Consider the following 18,263-nt stretch of genomic DNA (forward strand, 5'->3'; position numbering starts at 1 on the left):
GTGCTATTATTCCATTTACTCTTCCAGTAGAATTTGGAAGTTAATGCAAATGTATAGGTGTTATATCATATCACACAGACATCCTTAAGGATTTTTTTTAAAAAAATGTGAATAATTTATAACGGGTTTTCAACCAGTGGTACGGGTACCACCTGTGGTACATTGGCACCTGGCAGGTGGTACGCAACCATCCTAGAAAAGTGGTAGCGGGGGAGGGGAATGAGCTGAACTGGTGGCAGCACCGCACAAGCCTAAGCGAGAGTTGGCTGGAGCTGCAGGGCTGTCAGGGCTCAGCGAAAGCGCCAGGACCAGCAATTTTTCAGGACTGTCAGGGCTCAGCAAAAGTGCCAGGATCAGCACCAGACTCTAGCTGGAGCTTGGCGCTAATCCCAGTGCTTCTGAACCCAGAAGAAGCGCTGATCAGCTGGAATGTTGCAGCACCTCCAGGGTCTTGTGATTTACATTCAGATGCTTGGCAACTGATTCATATTTATGATGGTCAGTGTCCCAGGGTCATGTGAAGTGACCAAAACCTGCTGCAACCACCCAGCAGACGGAGGGAATAAAAACCAAACACCCATCCCACCCCCGCTGCCAATCCTCAAAAGAAATGCTCACAATGAAAACCTTGGACAGGAGGAAGAGCGCCGCCGGGCGGGCAAGCAGATGTCTTGCTTGGCTGTGGCTTGGGGGGCACTTTTTCAGTGTCATTGTAACTTCGAACAGTCACTAAGCAAACTGTTGTAAGTCAAGGACTACCTGTACTTCATCACTTTTTTCCTTTTTTTTTTGGCCATCAAGTTTTTAATACCTTGCTAGGCGACTGGTGGTACTCAGATGTTGCCATATCCTAAAAGTGGTACAATGGGTGAAAAGGTTGAAAAGCCCTGACTTATAAAATTACAAGGATGCTAAAAAAATATTTTTTCTGAATAATATGAAGAAGCTGAATTTTCTTTGCCTAAGTGGAAAAAAAGATGATTACAGAGGTCTTTATCACCCCAGAGGTTAGATTTTGATATTGCAGTAAATGGTATTATACATTTTTAAAGTTTTTTTCTTATTATTATTTCCATGTATTAATCTTTAAAGTGCAGAACAGGTACCATACTGTTTGAGCTTGTTAGCCTTATAAATCTTGTTAAGAAATAATACATAAATAAGTAAATTCAAATTTCGTCTTTGGAGAAGCTTCTCCAGGAGTCTCCACCAAATGATGTCTGATAGAAATTTAGTAGGAATGAGACTTACTAGTTGTAGCAATCCAAATGTCTACAGATATACTCAATCATCCAGGTCATGGTTGTCCTAAAGTTACTTTTTCCAAAAGACCACTGGACTTCCTTGGATTTTTTTTCCCTTTGAAAACGTTTCGCTTCTCATCCAAGAAGCTTCAACAGTTCTAACTGACTAGTGGGAATGGAAGGATTTATGTTCTTTGCAGTCATCTGGTTGTTAGTACCCTGAAAGCTGGTCGTTAGCTCTCTGAAAGTTGTTGAGGTCACTTGGGGGTTTATCTGTATCGTCAGAGACATCTGAGTCAGAGTGTAAACAGGTTTGGTTTAGGTTTGGTTTATTAAATTTATATGCCGCCCTTCTCCCTGAGGACTCAGGGTGGCTCACAACAATAAAAAGTTAAAAGATATAAATACAAAAATTAAAAGAGGATTAAACAATATAAGAAATAAGAACAATTTAAACCAATAAAAAACCAAATTTAAAAACCATGATCAGTCCAGGCCTGCTTGTTGGAATAACCAGGTCTTTAGGTCACGGCGGAAGGACCGAAGGTCAGGGGCCATCCGCAGCTCCGGGGGCAGTTCGTTCCAGAGGGTCGGTGCGCGCCCACAGAGAAGGCTCTCCCCCTGGGGGTCGCCAGCCGGCATTGCCTGGCCGACGGCACCCTGAGGAGGCTGACTCTGTGGGAGCGAACCGGGCGATGGGAGGTTGACATTGGCAGCAGGTGGTCTCGCAAGTATCCCGGGCCTAAGCCATGTAGGGCTTTAAAGGTGATTATCAGCACCTTGAATCACACCCGGAGGGCAACCGGAAGCCAATGCAGCTCGCGCAAGAGTGGTGTAACATGGGAGTATCGAGATACTCCCATAAGCACCCGCGTGGCCGCATTTTGCACCAGTTGAAGCCTCCGGGCGCACTTCAAGGGCAGCCCCATGTAGAGAGCATTGCAGTAATCTAGGTGAGAGGTGACAAGGGCATGGGTGACCGTGCATAGGAATGCTGACAGGAATACATTGTAAATAAGAAATAGGTGGTGTGGTATCCCTCCCTCTCTGTTTGAAAGCTGTTCAATTTTAACATAGATGGCCTCTCTGATTTCCCTTTCAGGCCAGTGGTCTTTTCTGTCAAGATTGTGAACTTTGCTGTCTTATGAAGCACCCTTCCCTGAGGACCCCACCTCCAATATCTAACTTTTAGGGTTTTAGATTTTAAAAAAAAGTTTTAATTTCACTTTTAAATCTAAAGTCATACCACCTCTAGCACGTTTTAAATTTTAAAATGCATGAAAGCTGCACTGCCCTTTCAAGGTTTATCCTCCAATTTGGTGGGGTTTTTTTACTTTTTTACTGTATTTTTTGAATTGGAAAAGAGCAAAGAATCCTTTTAAAGTGATGGCATATAAATGAGGTGCATCAAATGGAAAATTTAGAGAGGAAATACTGGGCTACTCAATCCATCAAAAATGTACGATATTTGGATTAAGGAATGGTGCCACAAATTGGACTTTAGATTATTTTATTGGTCTTCGGCGTCTGGAAAAAACCTCTGTGAAGTGTTATTTCTCCTGTTTTTAATGGGAAGTCCAGATTTCTTGGTTTACCATTTTCAATAAAATAATTACACGGATGAATAATAAAAGAACAATATGAAATAGGATGCAGTTTACGACCTAAAATGAAAGCTGTCGATTTTTGACCTGAAGAAATGCAAATAAAGCATTTTTTTTTACCCTAATGGGCCTTGCTATAAATAAGAAAAGTTCCTGAAGCACTGGTTTAGGCAACCATTCAAAATTATGTATTTTATGTCACTTTCCCAGACTTAATAGCTAAAACCCTGTGTAGCAACATTTTGTTTTCCATTATGTCAAACAAAATTGACCTAACGAGGCTTGTTTATGTGTATAACTGGGCCAAAAAGAACCCATAAATCGTTTCCCTACACCATATAAAAGTGCCAGAAGCATTTCTCCAGACTCCTGAGTTCTGACTAGATAGCACAAAATCCAAGTTCAGCTGTGGGTCCACCTTGGACCGCATCCTCTTGTTGTTAACAGATGGAGACTAACAACATGCAGCCATCCTTATGCAGGAGATCAATCTAATTTATTTGCAACTTGTAGCAATTACTTTTGTTCTCTCTCTCTCTCTCTCTCTCTCTCTCTCTGCCCCATTCTCTTTGTATCTCATTCTCTCTCCCCCTCCCTCTCTCTCAAAAACAACCCTCACACATCTTGCTGGCAAAGTAAGTTGAGGAACAAAGGGAGGAGGGAAGCAATAAAAACAAAGAGTCACTTTTAATTCTCTTTGAAGTCCAATTTGCTGCAATATAACTGCAGGAGAGTTCTCCTTTCTTGTGCTTTAACTGTGTTGAAATCAAGGCAGAGAAAAATAATCCTTTATTCACCTGCCCCTGCCCTGCCCTGTCCAGCCCCTGTCCTGACTGTGGGCTGTCAAACCTCTGGACTTCCTAATTGTAAAACCATTAATAGTAGAACAGTAAGGAAAAACTGGGCATATATGCAAAGTCACAATGGTTTCTTGCATTCGCATTTTGGAATCTGAAAAGCAGCAAAGAGTGATACTTCAGCACAATCCAAAGTTACGGCTTGAGATATGATTCTAAGGCTTTGATGCATTAAAGTACAGAACAAGGGGAAAGCACTTATTCTAGATGAATTTAACTGGCACAAAAAGATTTCTACAGAAGCATTCTGTCTGAGTTGCAGTCTGTCACCTCAAAACAAGATAACTAGCAATAATACCATTTGTTCAGGCTGCATTTACTAGTCTAAGAAAATAGCTGGAGAGTCAATGTGGTGTAGAGCAGAGGTCCCCAACCTTTGCAGCTTGGAGTCCCAGCTGGGCGTGGGAATGGAGAGGGGAACCGGGTTGCATGAGTAGAGGGCCAGCGTGCACGTGCACACTCAGCTCAACACATGCAAGTGGTGGGCCAGCGCACATGTGCATGCACATGCAGCTCGACTGCATGTTGAGCTGTGTGCACATCCGTGCTGGCCCACCGCTCATATGACCCAGTTCTGAATAGACCACGGCTTGGTAGTGGGCCGCGATTTGGGGATTGGAGACCCCTGGTTTTGGAGGTAGTCCTCAATGCATAATCACAATTGGGACTGTCAATAAGCCATCTGGTCATTAAGTGAGCTGTGACTGATTTTATGATCTTTTTGCCATAATATTTGCCATGGCTGTTAAGCAAATCACATGGTTGTTAAGTGAAACCAGCTTCCTCATTGACTTTACTTGCCAGAGGTCAGGTGGGATGGTCGCAAATGGTCAGCATGCGATCCTGGGACTCTGCCACTGTCGTAAATATATGCCAAGTGCCCAAATTGTGATCACATAACCATGGGGAGGCAGTTGTAAGTGCAAGTTGTCAAAAGAAACATTTTTCAGTATTGTTGTAACTTTGGACTAAATCAGGGGTAGGCAACCTCGGCTCTTTTATGACTCATGGACTTCAACTCCCAGAATTCCTGAGCCAGCTTGGCTGGCTCAGGAATTCTGGGAGTTGAAGTCCATGAGTCATAAAAGAGCCGAGGTTGCCTACCCCTGGACTAAATGAATTGTTATAAAAGGAGGAATATCTGTAATGTATTGAATTAGGATCAGAAAGCCCATTTTTAAGTCATCTTCAGTAACAAGAGAAGATTGTATGGGCTGCATCAGAGACGCACGGTTGTGGAGCCAGTTTTTTATGCTTTGTTTTTTTTTGTTTCTTGCTTTTAGTGTACGTATAGTTGTTCATTCTTGTTTGTAAGCCACCCAAAGTTTGGTTTAAATTGGGTGGCTATACAAATGTTTTAGATAAATAAATAAAGACAGCTCACTAGAATGATTGATTGATTTTGGACTAGTCACTCTCTTAGCCTGAATTATCTCACAGGGTTATTGCTGTGGAGAACAAATGAAAGATTTATGTGATTTTCCACTGCCATTCTTAACCTCTTTCCTATTTATTAAGAGCCCTAACAAAATTCAACAGCAAACATGGTCAATGTGTCCTTCTGGTGTATTCAATAGAACCAATACTTTTATCCGTATCTTGAACAGAATTAGCCAAAAAATGGCTAATGACCACATTGGTCTACAGCACACCTGAATTAACCAAATACCCAAAGACTGCAACAGCCATGATTACAGTATGGATCTCATAACCTCTGCCTATTTACATACCTCCAATTTGATGGACAAACCTACCAACATAGGTGTAACCACAGTTTAAATTGGGAAAGTGGGACCATCTTAGACCAAGCCAAATCCCAAAATGCTAGGCAATTTCTAGAAGCCTGGCATTCTGACAATTTAGTTATCAATAGACACATAGGTATAAACAATATCTATATACTATGCAAAAGAGAGAATCAACAAGCCAAGAAGGAACAAAAAGACCAAAACACCTCCCCACCAGTAATCAGCACCCAGATGAGCATAGATTAACTCAAAGTTTAACATCAGACCAACAATCAAGTAAACAAAGCCCCAATCAAGGAACTGCCAAACAAGCCAACAGTAAGTCCATCCAAAGAATCTCTAAGACCACAAGCACCAACGCTGACAGGGCAGGCCACTAGAATATAAACAGAGCAAACAGCACTCCTTACTAGCACTGATAATGTTACCTAGCTTGAGAGCACCAAGGACCTCTCATTTCAACCCTGAGCTATAAATATTTTCCTTTATTGAAAGCAAATCTCACTCCTTACTAGTACTGCTGATGTTACCAGTTTGGATAATGAAATGTCTGCAAGAAAACAACCAAGTTCACAGAGCACTAAAAACCCCTCATTTCAACCCTGAGCTACAAATATTCTCCTTTATTTTTCAATACACCAATAAAGCCAATGTAGGCTTTTCTATCTTTCCACACCACATCCTTAATGAAGCGTGCAAACCAGCGTCTGCATTTCCTGCATCAGATTGTTCTGTACCAGCCTGCTACCGGCCCTGCAGAAAAGGCAGGGACAACCCCTTTACAAACGGCAAGAGGCTGGAATTAAGCCTGCCAAATTTATTAAGATAAAACAGAGCAAAACAAGACACCAACCATGAAACAGGAGCTATGAAACAGGAACTAATCAAGCGGTTGCCTTCAGCAAACCAGCCCTCCCACGCATTCCCTTTTTATACAGTTCAGGGCGTGGCTTCTCTCTGCCTCCTTCCGAGGTGCCCCATTGCCTTCCTCTGTTTACTCCTGATTGACTGCCTCTTGCGTCGGGCGTCCTTGAACAGGGCCAGCTGTGGGTCATCTTCATCCACGCTGTCAGGCTCACACAGCTGGGTCTCCGTCGTGACCAGGTGGGAGGGGCCTGGCTGAGGGCTCTCATCAGCAAGCTCTCCAACCCCCTCAGCAAGCTCTTCAACACCCCCCTCCTCCTCTGAGTCGTCCGACCCAACTGCCGAACCCACAGGCTGACCCTGAATCACAACACAGATGAGGAGAGCACATCTCTCTCCTTCTGTCCTGGCCACTTTTTACAGAGGCACAATTGAGAGCATTTTAACAAACTGCATCACTGTCTGGTTTGGTGGCAGCAGTGCCTCAGATAGAAGGTAAGGACAGAGATTGATAAGGACAACTGATAAGATCTTAGGAAGCTCACTCCCTGGTATTCAGGATGCTGCTTATAAGCGCTATGTGCTTAGAGCTCAAAGCATTGTTAGAGACCCCACGCACCCACTTTATGGTTTGTTTCTGTTGCTCCCTTCTGAGAGGAGTTTCAAAGTATTTCTAGCAGGACTATCCGATTCTGTAATAGCTTTGTTCCCTATGCCACCTGCCTGGTAAACTCACAAGCTCCTAAAACCTGATGCCAATCACTTCATCCCCAAAGGTCATATGTCACTGAAAGAAAACATACTCTGCGTGTAAAAGGCCCTCGGTCTCAATCTACACATTGCATGCTATGTTTCAAAATGCATTCAGAGACAGTGGAAATTCAGCATAGGCCAAAGGCTGGCTCTCAGATGAAGTTAAGTCCGTGAGCTTTCCTATGAACAACTTTGTTGTTAGAGTAATGCTCGGAGAAAAGGTGGTGCATCTTTTATATTTCGAGTGTTGCTGAACTGCAGCTTGCACCATCCAATACAATGACAACACTGGCTAGAATTGCTGGGAGTTGTAGTTCAACATCTGGAACATCTTGTTTATGTCAAGCTTTTCCTGTCTTCTTCCAAACAAAAGAATGTCTGCTGCCGAGATGGCACTAGCTACCCTATTATCTTCTCAGCACACTGATTTCAAAAGACTGCAGACTACAAAGCTGGAAATGTCCTCTGTTGAGGGTCATACTGATGCACTTCAAAAAAAAGTATCAGAACATGTTTAAAACAAACATTTTGGAGAGGCGTCTTTGAATGGTATCTTAAGAGAAAGTATATTTGAAAATAAAGCCTAAGAGCATTTTGGGGGTTGATTTTTAGAACATCACAGAATAACAAGGAAGCAAGTCAGAACACAAAATGATCCGGGTCCGAAACAGAGACGGGTACTGTTCGATCTAAAACTAGGATTTTATTATCCTCAAAACTTTATTTTTTTTTAAAAAAAAACATGTTTCCATAAGTGCAAATATAGGGAAATATTAGAAATTAAGTTGGAATTAGACATCCATGTATAGTTTTTAAAAGGGAAAGGTGGACAATTATTAGCTTGTGGACCACACAGGGATCCCCAGCATTTATTTATCCATTTCATACGGCCACCCATCTCAACAAGTGGGCAGTGAACAGAATTCAAAACAAAATAAAAACAATAACAAATATAAAAGTTAAAAATACAGGCAGCTGGGAAACATCACCACCACAAAAAAAAAAAAATACGAACCAAGTACTTAATACCGAAAACCTCCAAAACAACACTACATCGCACCATTAAAATTTGGCAAAACCCTGCCCCCCCCCTCCACAATGTGGACTCCTACAGCCTTCAGCAACAAGAACTGGAGGAAACAGCAGCAATTATGATAATGCCCCCCCCACTTCCTCCAAATCATTTTCATCTACTTAGAAAGATTCCCCAAGGAACCTGAGGTCCTTCTGATCAAACTTCCCTCAAATTCTTTTGCCATCATTAATCTCTTGAAAAAAGAAAACCTTAAAAGGGCTTCTTCCCCTTGTTGATCTCAATGGATGGGAGTGACTTACCGGTTGTGTTGGTAAGCTCGAAGGTGACTGTCTTATCAGGGATGCCACACACATTTCTGACAGATACCTGGCATGTATAACTGGCATAGTCGTGGGGTCGTAGATTTTTCAGTTTCAGAACTTTTGTTTCCCCCTAGAGTGTTGGAAAAGAAACAGATGAGAGAAGTTAAGTGAACTATTAGGGTACATGAGCCTGTGTAGTAAACTGAACACCTCACATACGCTTCCAGTGCTGCCAAATTCCTTTCAAGTAATTGTATCAGATTTACTTGCTATTTGGGGTGGCTTGGTGGGGGGAAGAGAATGGACTAAAATATAGCCTAGTGAAAGAATAAGAAAGCAAGGGTCTGTATGCACCAATAGAGTCAGAAACTCCGTCTTGGTGTCTATCTTGCCCCATTTAATAACAATAGCACTTAGACGTATATACCATCCCATAGTACTTTAGAAGCACTCTCTGGGTGGTTTACAGTGTCGGCATATTGCCCCCAACAATCTGGGTTCTCATTTTACTGACTTCGGAAGGATGGAAGGCTGAGTAAAACCTTGAGCCGGTGAGAATTGAACTGTCGGTGAGAATTGAACTGTCGAACTGCTGGCAGTCAGGATAAGTAGTTTGCAATACTGAGTCAAACTTGAGCCCCGTCTGAATAGAACTCCTGGCTGTGGGCAGAAGTAGCCTGCAATACTGTATTTTAACTACTGTGCCACTACGGTTCATTAACCTTTTTTTAAATGAAAATTACCATCATGCGAGGCACAGCACTGGCATCCAACATCACTTTCATTTACAACAATCTTTCTCGGCCTCTTACAAGTTTAATAGACATTCTTAGAAAATAAACATGAGGAATGGCTTTATTAGGAAGTTGGAAAGAAAGAGGCAATGCTAAAGTGGGCTGCCTAGCCAGCTACCTTGTTGACCATCATTTATCATTTGTGGCACCAGGGCTGGTAAGGACTCTGACACTAAGAGCTTTTTTTTAATCAATGTGATCAGTTTGTAAATTGGGTGTGCCCCCATTGCAATCACTTTTTGAATATGATAGCTGTCTCTAGGATGGATAGCTGCCCATGAGATGGTCTCAGGATTCTAAATGGGCTAAATTAATCCTGCTTATAATGGAAGCAAGAATAATAGGAATTAAGTATTGCTAAGGCTTCTAGCAACAGGACTGACAGCTTTGTCTGCCATATCTCTCTAAGTATTTGGCTCTTTTTATGCTTAATTACAATTCAGCATCTGAGAAGGGTGCTGATAAGTTTTTGGCATAGGTTTTTGGGCAACATTATCTTGTTTTGAGGTATTCTGCAATACAGTAGTACAAGGGTCACTTTATTTGAATGAACAGTGAAGGTCATTATCTTTGAAAAGGTCATGGTGTAAGTGAAAAAAATCACCATGCTGTTGGGAAAAATTCACTCCATTATTCTCTTTATAGGGGAATCATACTAATCTATGGGAGCAAAATATCTGAAGATGTCTAGTAGTAATGAATATGATCACTGATTGCACTGATTGCATTTTATCACATAGACCAGACATGTCAAACTCCCGACGTCACGTGACGTCGCGCAACGTATTGGAGCTTTTTCTCCATTGCCGGCAATGGGGTGGGTGCGGTTTTGGGATGACGCGTCTGGCCCACAGGCCGGCAGTTTGACACCCCTGACATAGACCTATGGAAATGAATATCAAAGTTACGATGGAATTGGATGACACGTTCATTTCCATCAATCCAATACTTCCACCCCATCATCAACCTCAGATCAGAGCTCTAGGGAATATGTCCACTTCCTTGATGACATCATAATACAACACATACTGTATATGTACAAAGACATTACAGATAAGCCTTGACTATGATTGGTCACTTAGTGACTGTTTAAATTACAACACCTGCCCAAAAGCTACTTATGATCTATTGTTTGAAGTTACAACAGCTACTCCCACGATTCCATTTTGGGACCTTGGAAACCAGCTTATCTTGACAGCAGTTTGCAGTGTCCCACAGTCATGTGACCACAATTTTTGATATTTTTTGTGCGTTTCTGGCATCCATTTCTATTTTTTTAGCAAAAAACACCCCTTGGAGAAAACTGATTTGCTTAACTACCATTATCAAAAATTGGATCTGGTTGTATGATGTCTCAACTTACATGAATTACAACTGTAATTCCAGGCTCAATTGCAGTCATAGGTCGGGGACTACCTATATATGAGAAACCTACACATCACCATGCACACACCCTTCCTCCATCTAGAATGTGCACCATGTCTATCATTTATAGCCAAGCTCTACACTACAACTACATTTGTTTTGACTCATTTGACAGGGATGGTCAATTGATGGAATTAAACCATTTAGGGACTGCATTACCAACCACAAAGATCAATAGACAAATCAATAGAGTCAGATCAATACCCGGAGAGGACCTACTACAAAGCTATAGAAACAGAGCAAGAGAACAGCAGTGGGTTGTCATCTACAACTCATAACTCAAACTACTCAAACACATTATTTATAAACTACAACCAAACTGGACAATGATACTGGGCTTTCTTAGGCACCAGGTGACAAGTCCATACTTTCATACTGACAACTACTCAATCTGAAGTGAATTCTCATAAGCAACAATGGTGCTTATATAGGAAGTAGGACCTGCAACGAACCCAGATAACTACTTTGCCCCAACATACCATCACAACAGTACCATCACAAGTGCACACACCAGATTAAAGGCTTTTTCACATGCTCTTCCTCTAAGGTGATATATGCCATCACCTGTCAGCAATGTCCCTCTGGATTCTATGGACAAACTTTACACACAAAATTAATGAACACAAGTTTGACATCGGAACTCAAAACAAGGACAAAGTAATAACAGCATTTCAACCTGCCAGAACACACTCTATGCCAGACCTCAGAGTGTCTATTTTGGAAAAATTGGACCTCCGCAACACCCTTGAGTGAGAGATTGCAGACCTCATATGTATTAAAAGGTTTCAGGCAATCTGAGAAGGTCTCAACAAACACAACGGCTCTTGAACATATCATAATTGTTAATTTATAATATCTGTGGCACATTAATCTACATTTGCAGAGGCAATCTATCTTGCCCTCTCTTTCTTCCCCCTCCCTTAATCTATATATATTTAGCCACTCTATAACATTTGATGAAGTTTATGAAAACTTATACCTTTTAATAAAATGTGTTTGAAAAGCTGGTACCAGACTCCTGATTTCCCCCCCCCCATTATCCTTAGGGTTCCTAAAAGCAATCTTTTGTTGTAATACCTTCCTGACTTGAGAAATCAAATTGATAGGCTGATAGCAATCATCATGTTTTCAAAGAAAACTCTTTTATTTTTGTTTTGGTCCCAAACATTTTTTTCCTTTTGGTGGTAGTGGAGTATGCTTTCACATTGATGATAAAACCAAAACTGCCCTGCTAATACTGCCTGCCCACGGGCCGGATGCGTCACGAGGAAACCGCGCCCACCCCATTGCCGGCAATGGGGGAAAAGCTCCGATACGTCGCACGCTGTTCACGTGACGTCACGAGTTTGACATGTTTGCTTTAGACACTTCATATGCATTCCAATTGGCTCCCTTTGAGTGTTACTTTACAAATTCCTTTGCTTGGTGCAAATTTTGATGTCTTCCTTGAAATCAAAATAATAAAAGTTATTTTTTAACATCCTTTGACATACTATCTGTGAGAAGTACTGTAAACCAAGAGACTGGTGTTCTCAGGTCAGATTTGGAATTTATGCAAAGCATTATGTAATTTATGTAAATGCTGAACAATTGCTTAGCTTCTGGGCCGCCAAGGGTTTATTAAATTTCAAGAAGAGAAGGTAGAAAGAAGTATGGATCTGAACCATACTGTGTATAAAAGGCAATCACAACCTCACATGGCCATTGGGCATTCAACTGTTCTGTTGGGTTTCATTCTTGCTTGCAATAAAGATTCTTATTTAGCTAAAGTGTTTCTGAGAGACTTTTGCCAAATCCAAGCCTAGGAAATTAATTCAGCTGTGTAAAGGTCTGTGATTTACTGTTAGGTCCTGGTCAGGAGTGTCTGACATTTTCTTTCTCTCCTCGCCTCCCCCCCCCGCCCCCCGCAATTGTATCTTCTGCTTTGCCTTGAGCTTTTGTGAAATCCCTTTTGATTTGTAACATAATTCACTAACACAGTCTATTTTCTGCCTTGACTCTTCTGATTTTGCCAGAATACCCTTATATTAAACCAGTGCAGGCTTCCCTTAGTAATCTGAACGTTACCATCTTATACATCTTTCCCTTTTGATTTTCAAATTATTAAAACATGCCTCCTCCCGGAAAAAAAGTGACCCAAAGTGAGGTGCAGTTTTTCTTTTTTTCTCCCACCCTTTTTTTGGCCAATTGATAGAACATTGCTTTTTGAAGCTGTGTTTCCTGCTACAAAGGTGAAGTAGAACTTGATTCTCTCATTCATCTACTCTATCTCATTCATCTCAGATGAAGCTATTTGTGGACAGATGGGTTGCAGAAAGCTGCAAGGCCAGGAAAAAAAAAAGAACAGCTAAACTGACTTGTTTAAAAAAAATAGCAAGAGGCCGCAGAATTCATCTTAGAGTGAATAGAGAGAGAGAACAAGATTTGACGATTCAAGGTAGAATTTCTCTTGGAGAACTTAGTGTTTATAGTTTTCTAATTCTCAACGCTAAATATGTTTAACCTTCTTGTGTCTGCTTAAGAATACAGAGGAAAGGATTTTCAGGGAAGAAATGGCAGGTTGAAGACAGTTCCATGAAAAGCAGAACCAATTACTGTGGTGGAATGAAGAACCCAGCCACTAGACCTCTTCTTCGATAATTCCTCTCTGGACAAGAAGAGCGCTTGAGATTGCCCAGAAGTGCCACAGACAGTTGCTCCTCACACAGAGACTGCAAGTTAACAATCTCTGGTAGGTTCCTCTGATGAGCGAATAGCCATCTTGCTCAAACTGGGAACAGCACCTTTGAAAAGACACTTTTGCATGTTTCATTTTCTAATCACTCTTGGAAACTACTTGTCAATTGCTTTTCAGCCATTAGGAACCTTTGGATTGACATGTTTTATAGCACTGGGTGAATTTCCTTTAATCCTTAACAAAAGCAATTTTGAATATAAGTTTAAAGACTTAAAACATTATTTTGAAATAAGCAGTAAGATGGTTTAGGATAATTACAAATAGACCAAGGGCCCAGATGAATTTGAAATAAGATTTTGGAATTAAATATAAAAAATGCTTCCCATGGAAAAATACTTTGGTTTTGAATTCTTAGGAAAATAAGACTTTAAAACTGGTCACTAGAGGAAACTAGAAGGAACTAAAGATTACAGTTAAAGGAAGAGAACACTCAAACTTGACTTACAAGTACAGAATGAGACAAATATTGAACATTGCACATATTGAAGGAAATTTATGAGCAATAGAGCTAGAAGTTAATTTTAAGCATGCTTGACACTATTGATAGATTATGTTTAAAAGATGTAGTTGAAGAGAAACAAGTTTTACCTGACAAGATAGAGACTGACTGAAAGTAGATTTTAAAATGACAGACTACAAGAATGACATGGAAACAAATGTTACACAAGCCGTACAAAAGAAATGGGCTGATGTCTTCATAATTAAAAGGGATATGGAAATAATTAATCCAGATTATCTTCCTATATTGGATTTACCTGTAAATTACTTTATTGTGATCATTAACCAGAACAAGAGAATTGATATTCAAATACTGAAAATATCCAACACTAAATTGATAATGTCAGGATGGTTATGAAAAGTACATACAAACGAAAAATCTGGCTAAAAGACAATATTAAATCAGAATAGGCTAAATGGCTTGCTCAGGCTATACATTTAGAGCAAAAAGAAATTAAAATTAGCAATCCTGATAATACCTTGATCAAATAAACCAACTTTACATTCTTTCCAAGTTTATATTATCTTAAAAACTTCCAGTGTTGGAGCATTCACCGCTTCTGGAGGCAGGTTGTTCCACTGGTTAATTGTTCTAACTGTCAGGAAGTTTCTCCTTAGTTCTAGGTTGCTTCTCTCCTTGATTAGTTTCCATCCGTTGCTTCTTGTCCTGCCTTCAGGTGCTTTGTAGAATAGCTTGACTCCCTCTTTTTTTGTGGCAGCCCCTGAGATATTGGAACACTGCTATCATGTCACCCCTCGCCCTTCTCTTCATTAAACTAGACATACCCAATTCCAGCACCTGTTCCTTATATAATATTTTAAGATAAAATGATAAGTTAATAAAATTACTTACACTTGTGATAAAAGGGGAAGTAATTCTTTTATATATTTCTTTTCTTTTTCACTACAATATTCTTATTTATATTTCTTTTCTATTTTTCTGCAATTTTAATTTTTTATTTTTAGTTTGTATTATATTTTAATTGTATTTTTTTTAAATAAAATTACTATAGAAAGGAATGCAGATGAAGAGGTTAATTGCTATACCTGATATTAAACCTAACCCGAAGTTAGGCATGGCAATTAGATAACTTGTTATTTTCATTCAATGGCTTACTAATCAGATCTCGAATAATGTTTGCCTCTCTTGTTTAAAGTAAATCTGTTTTAGGGCATGTCTTTCATCAGACTGACCTCATGCAAAGCTACCTGAATGCATTTGAGTGGACTGTGTAGTTCAGAAGGCAAAATTCACACAAATATGGAAGAGAAAATATAGTCTTAGAGCAAGATAAATATCAAAAGGCCACAATAGTACTGTGAAAAACTGCCTCCAGAAGTTGTGGGTGCTCCAACACTGGAGGTTTTTAAGAAGAGACTGGGCAATCATTTGTCTGAAATGGTATAGTGTTTCCTGCCTGAGCAGGGGGTTGGACTAGATGACCTCCAAGATCTCTTCCAACTCTGTTATTCTGTTATTCTGTTCTGACAATAACATTTAGAACCTCCCTGTCAAATACCGATTTATGTATGGTTTAAAAGGTAAAGGTAAAGGTTCCCCCGCACATGTGTGCTAGTCGTTTCCAACTCTAGGGGCCGGTGCTCATCTCCGTTTCAAAGCCAAAGAGCCAGCGCTTGTCCGAGGACGTCTCCGTGGTCATGTGGCCGGCATGACTAGACGCCAAAGGCACACGGAACGCTGTTATCTTCCCACCATAGTGGTCCCTATTTTTCTGCTTGCATTTTTACGTGCTTTCGAACTGCTAGGTTGGCAGAAGCTAGGACGAGTAACAGGAGCTCACTCTGTTATGCGGCACTCGGGATTCGACCTGCCAAACTGCCGACCTTCTGATCGACAAGCTCAGCGTCCTAGCCCACTGAGCCACCGCGTCCCTTATGTATGGTCTATATACATCTAATTTATTGATCCATAAAGGTGGGGTAAATGTGTAATTTTATGTGTAAAATTCTGTACAAAGCTTAAAACGATTAAGTTTACAATTTATCTGTTGATGTACTCAACTGTCCCTAAGCTTCTTCTAAAGACTAATGTAGGTAAGCCACAATTCTGAGAAAACAGAAAGCGCACACAGGAGTGAAACATCATGCATCCAAACAAACTGTTCTCTCTCTTTTTAGCAATACCATGATATACTATAGACAAGAAACTGTTGTCTCAGATCTGCTTCCTCTCTCAGATGCCCAGTTTTGGCTTGTCAAAGGAATGTAATATGTGTTAGCCTATCACCGGCATATAAAATGATTACAACTGTAGGCTAGAAAATAACAACAACAAATTCATTCCAACTCGTTCTGCAAGTAGCATCAGGCAAACTATTTGTAGAGCTGCAATTTTTGGTAGCATGCCAGTTATTAAGCTTTTTCCAATGATAAAATACCTCTCCCTTTCAGAAAGATCATTTTAAGAGGTAGTGTGATATAATGGTTAGATTTCTGAGAAGGGGCAGATTTAGGATCCAGTCTCTGTCGGTAGTTTGAGCCAGTCAGGATCTCTCAGATGAACTTACTCGTGGGATTGTACTGAGGATAGAAGTGAAAGAAGCATATTATATGTGCTGTCAAGAGGAATGATGGGGTGGGCATTTAATAAATAAGAAAAAAAAATTCCTTCCAACAACCAATCAATAAAATCCTTAAGGACAAAATAATTCAAGCTGGAAGCAGATGCAAGGCAGAAAAGCAGGTGCAAAGTAGACAATTGTGCCAACTACAATGTTACAACCAAGAGAAGACAAAGGGACTGGGATTTCCAGTGATGCTCCAACACTGGAAGTGTTTAAGAAGAGACTGGACAGCCATTTGTATAAAATGGTATAGGGCAGGGGTGTCAAACTGCTGGCCCATGGGCCAGATGCATCATAAAGAAACCGCGCCCACCCCATTGCCGGCAATGGCGAAAAAGCTCTGATACATCGCTTGACATGTCTGGTATAGGGTTTCCTGCCTAAGCAGGGGGTTGGACTAGATGACCTACAAGGTCCCTTCCAACTTTTGTTGTTGTTGTTGTTATTCCCTGCATGCAGAAGGATAGCTTTGGTATGATTTGAATGAGAGACTGCCTAGGGCATGCTTCAAAAATCAAATGCAGACAGAATCCAAATAGAGCCCAGCCTGAGGTTAGTACACAGATGTGCAGAATGCCTCAATATCATCTGCCCTTCCCTTCCCTTCCTTTCATAAAGAGAGCGAAATTAACTATGAGTATGCAGATAAAGTGGAGATGGAGGGTGGGTGGGGGCTAATTTTCTAGGTTGTTTTGAGGAATATAAACCCAATTTCCTAAAACGTCAAAGAAGAAAAATGTTAGCATGTGATTTAAGAAAGTCAGGACATGGGAAAATTCTGAGAATTTATGAAGGAGAAAAATAAAGAAAAACACATTCATTGTGGAGATTGTTTCTGAATAGTACTTCACCACTAGGTATTTGAACAATCTCAAGAAAAGCCAGTCATCAATTTCAAAAACTGAGGCAAAAGCATTAATGAAGCATAGACAATCCACTTGGCGGTAGGAGAGGGGAGAATTCAGCTTTCTGACATAAGATTTCATAGGTTAATCATATAGTCTGAACAGCTATGGTTACAAAAAAATGAGTGTGATGTTTTTCCTTAGTACTCAACAAGCTGTTCCTTACCACAAGAAATCTCTTAATTATTTTTTTAGGTACAAGCTTTCATTCTTTAATGAACAAGCAGACTTTTATAGAGGGATAGACAGACAGACAGAAAGACAGAGAGTATTTGAAATAGATTTTTAGCAGTTTGGTAATAGAGCTGCATCTAGAATGCTGGGCTGTGAATTTTGAACTTGTACATAGGGATTGCCAAATCCATCCATTTTCTTTCATTCCTTTCTATCTCTCCCATTTATCACATATATTAACTTTCCTGAGTTAATACCTTTCTTGACCTTATTGCCCCTTCTCCTTAATGTTATACTGTTGTGGTTCTTTCTCCAATCTTAGAATCTTGTAATTCACTTTTTGGACTCAGTTGAGTCACAGGCCCATACCAAGCATTATTAGCATACCCACTTCTATGTAAACAAACACTAAAGTAATCCATCCACGCAGCATCATATAAAAAGTGAATAGTTATGTTATCTGAAATACTGCACTACAGGGATCTTAGCTTGATATCATTATAAATCAATCAAAGAAAACGCAGTGGCTACTATACTGCATTAAAAAAAATCTTTGTTGGGATTCACCGGAAGTCAGAAGCCTGTATAAGAATCTAAGGTAATAATAATAATAATAATAATAATAATAATAATAATAATAATAATAATAATAATAATAATAATAATAATAATAATAATTTAATTTTAATTTAATTTAATAATATTTATATACCGCCCTTCTCCCTGAGGACTCAGGG

The 18,263-nt window shown here is 40.2% G+C and overlaps 1 protein-coding gene across 1 annotated transcript in view; it reads right to left on the reverse strand.

The window, feature by feature from the left end:
• The window catches only part of MDGA1 (MAM domain containing glycosylphosphatidylinositol anchor 1), a 321,444-nt gene that overhangs the window by 180,168 nt on the left and 123,013 nt on the right, over nucleotides 1-18,263 (reverse strand). The window contains exon 5 of the mRNA XM_081315387.1: nucleotides 8,406-8,538. Coding sequence (XP_081171513.1) covers nucleotides 8,406-8,538 — 133 coding nt within the window. The remainder of the gene's footprint in view (nucleotides 1-8,405; nucleotides 8,539-18,263) is intronic.

This window comes from Vipera berus (genome assembly GCF_964194415.1).
Source record: "Vipera berus genome assembly, chromosome: 1".
Classification (NCBI taxonomy): domain Eukaryota; kingdom Metazoa; phylum Chordata; class Lepidosauria; order Squamata; family Viperidae; genus Vipera; species Vipera berus.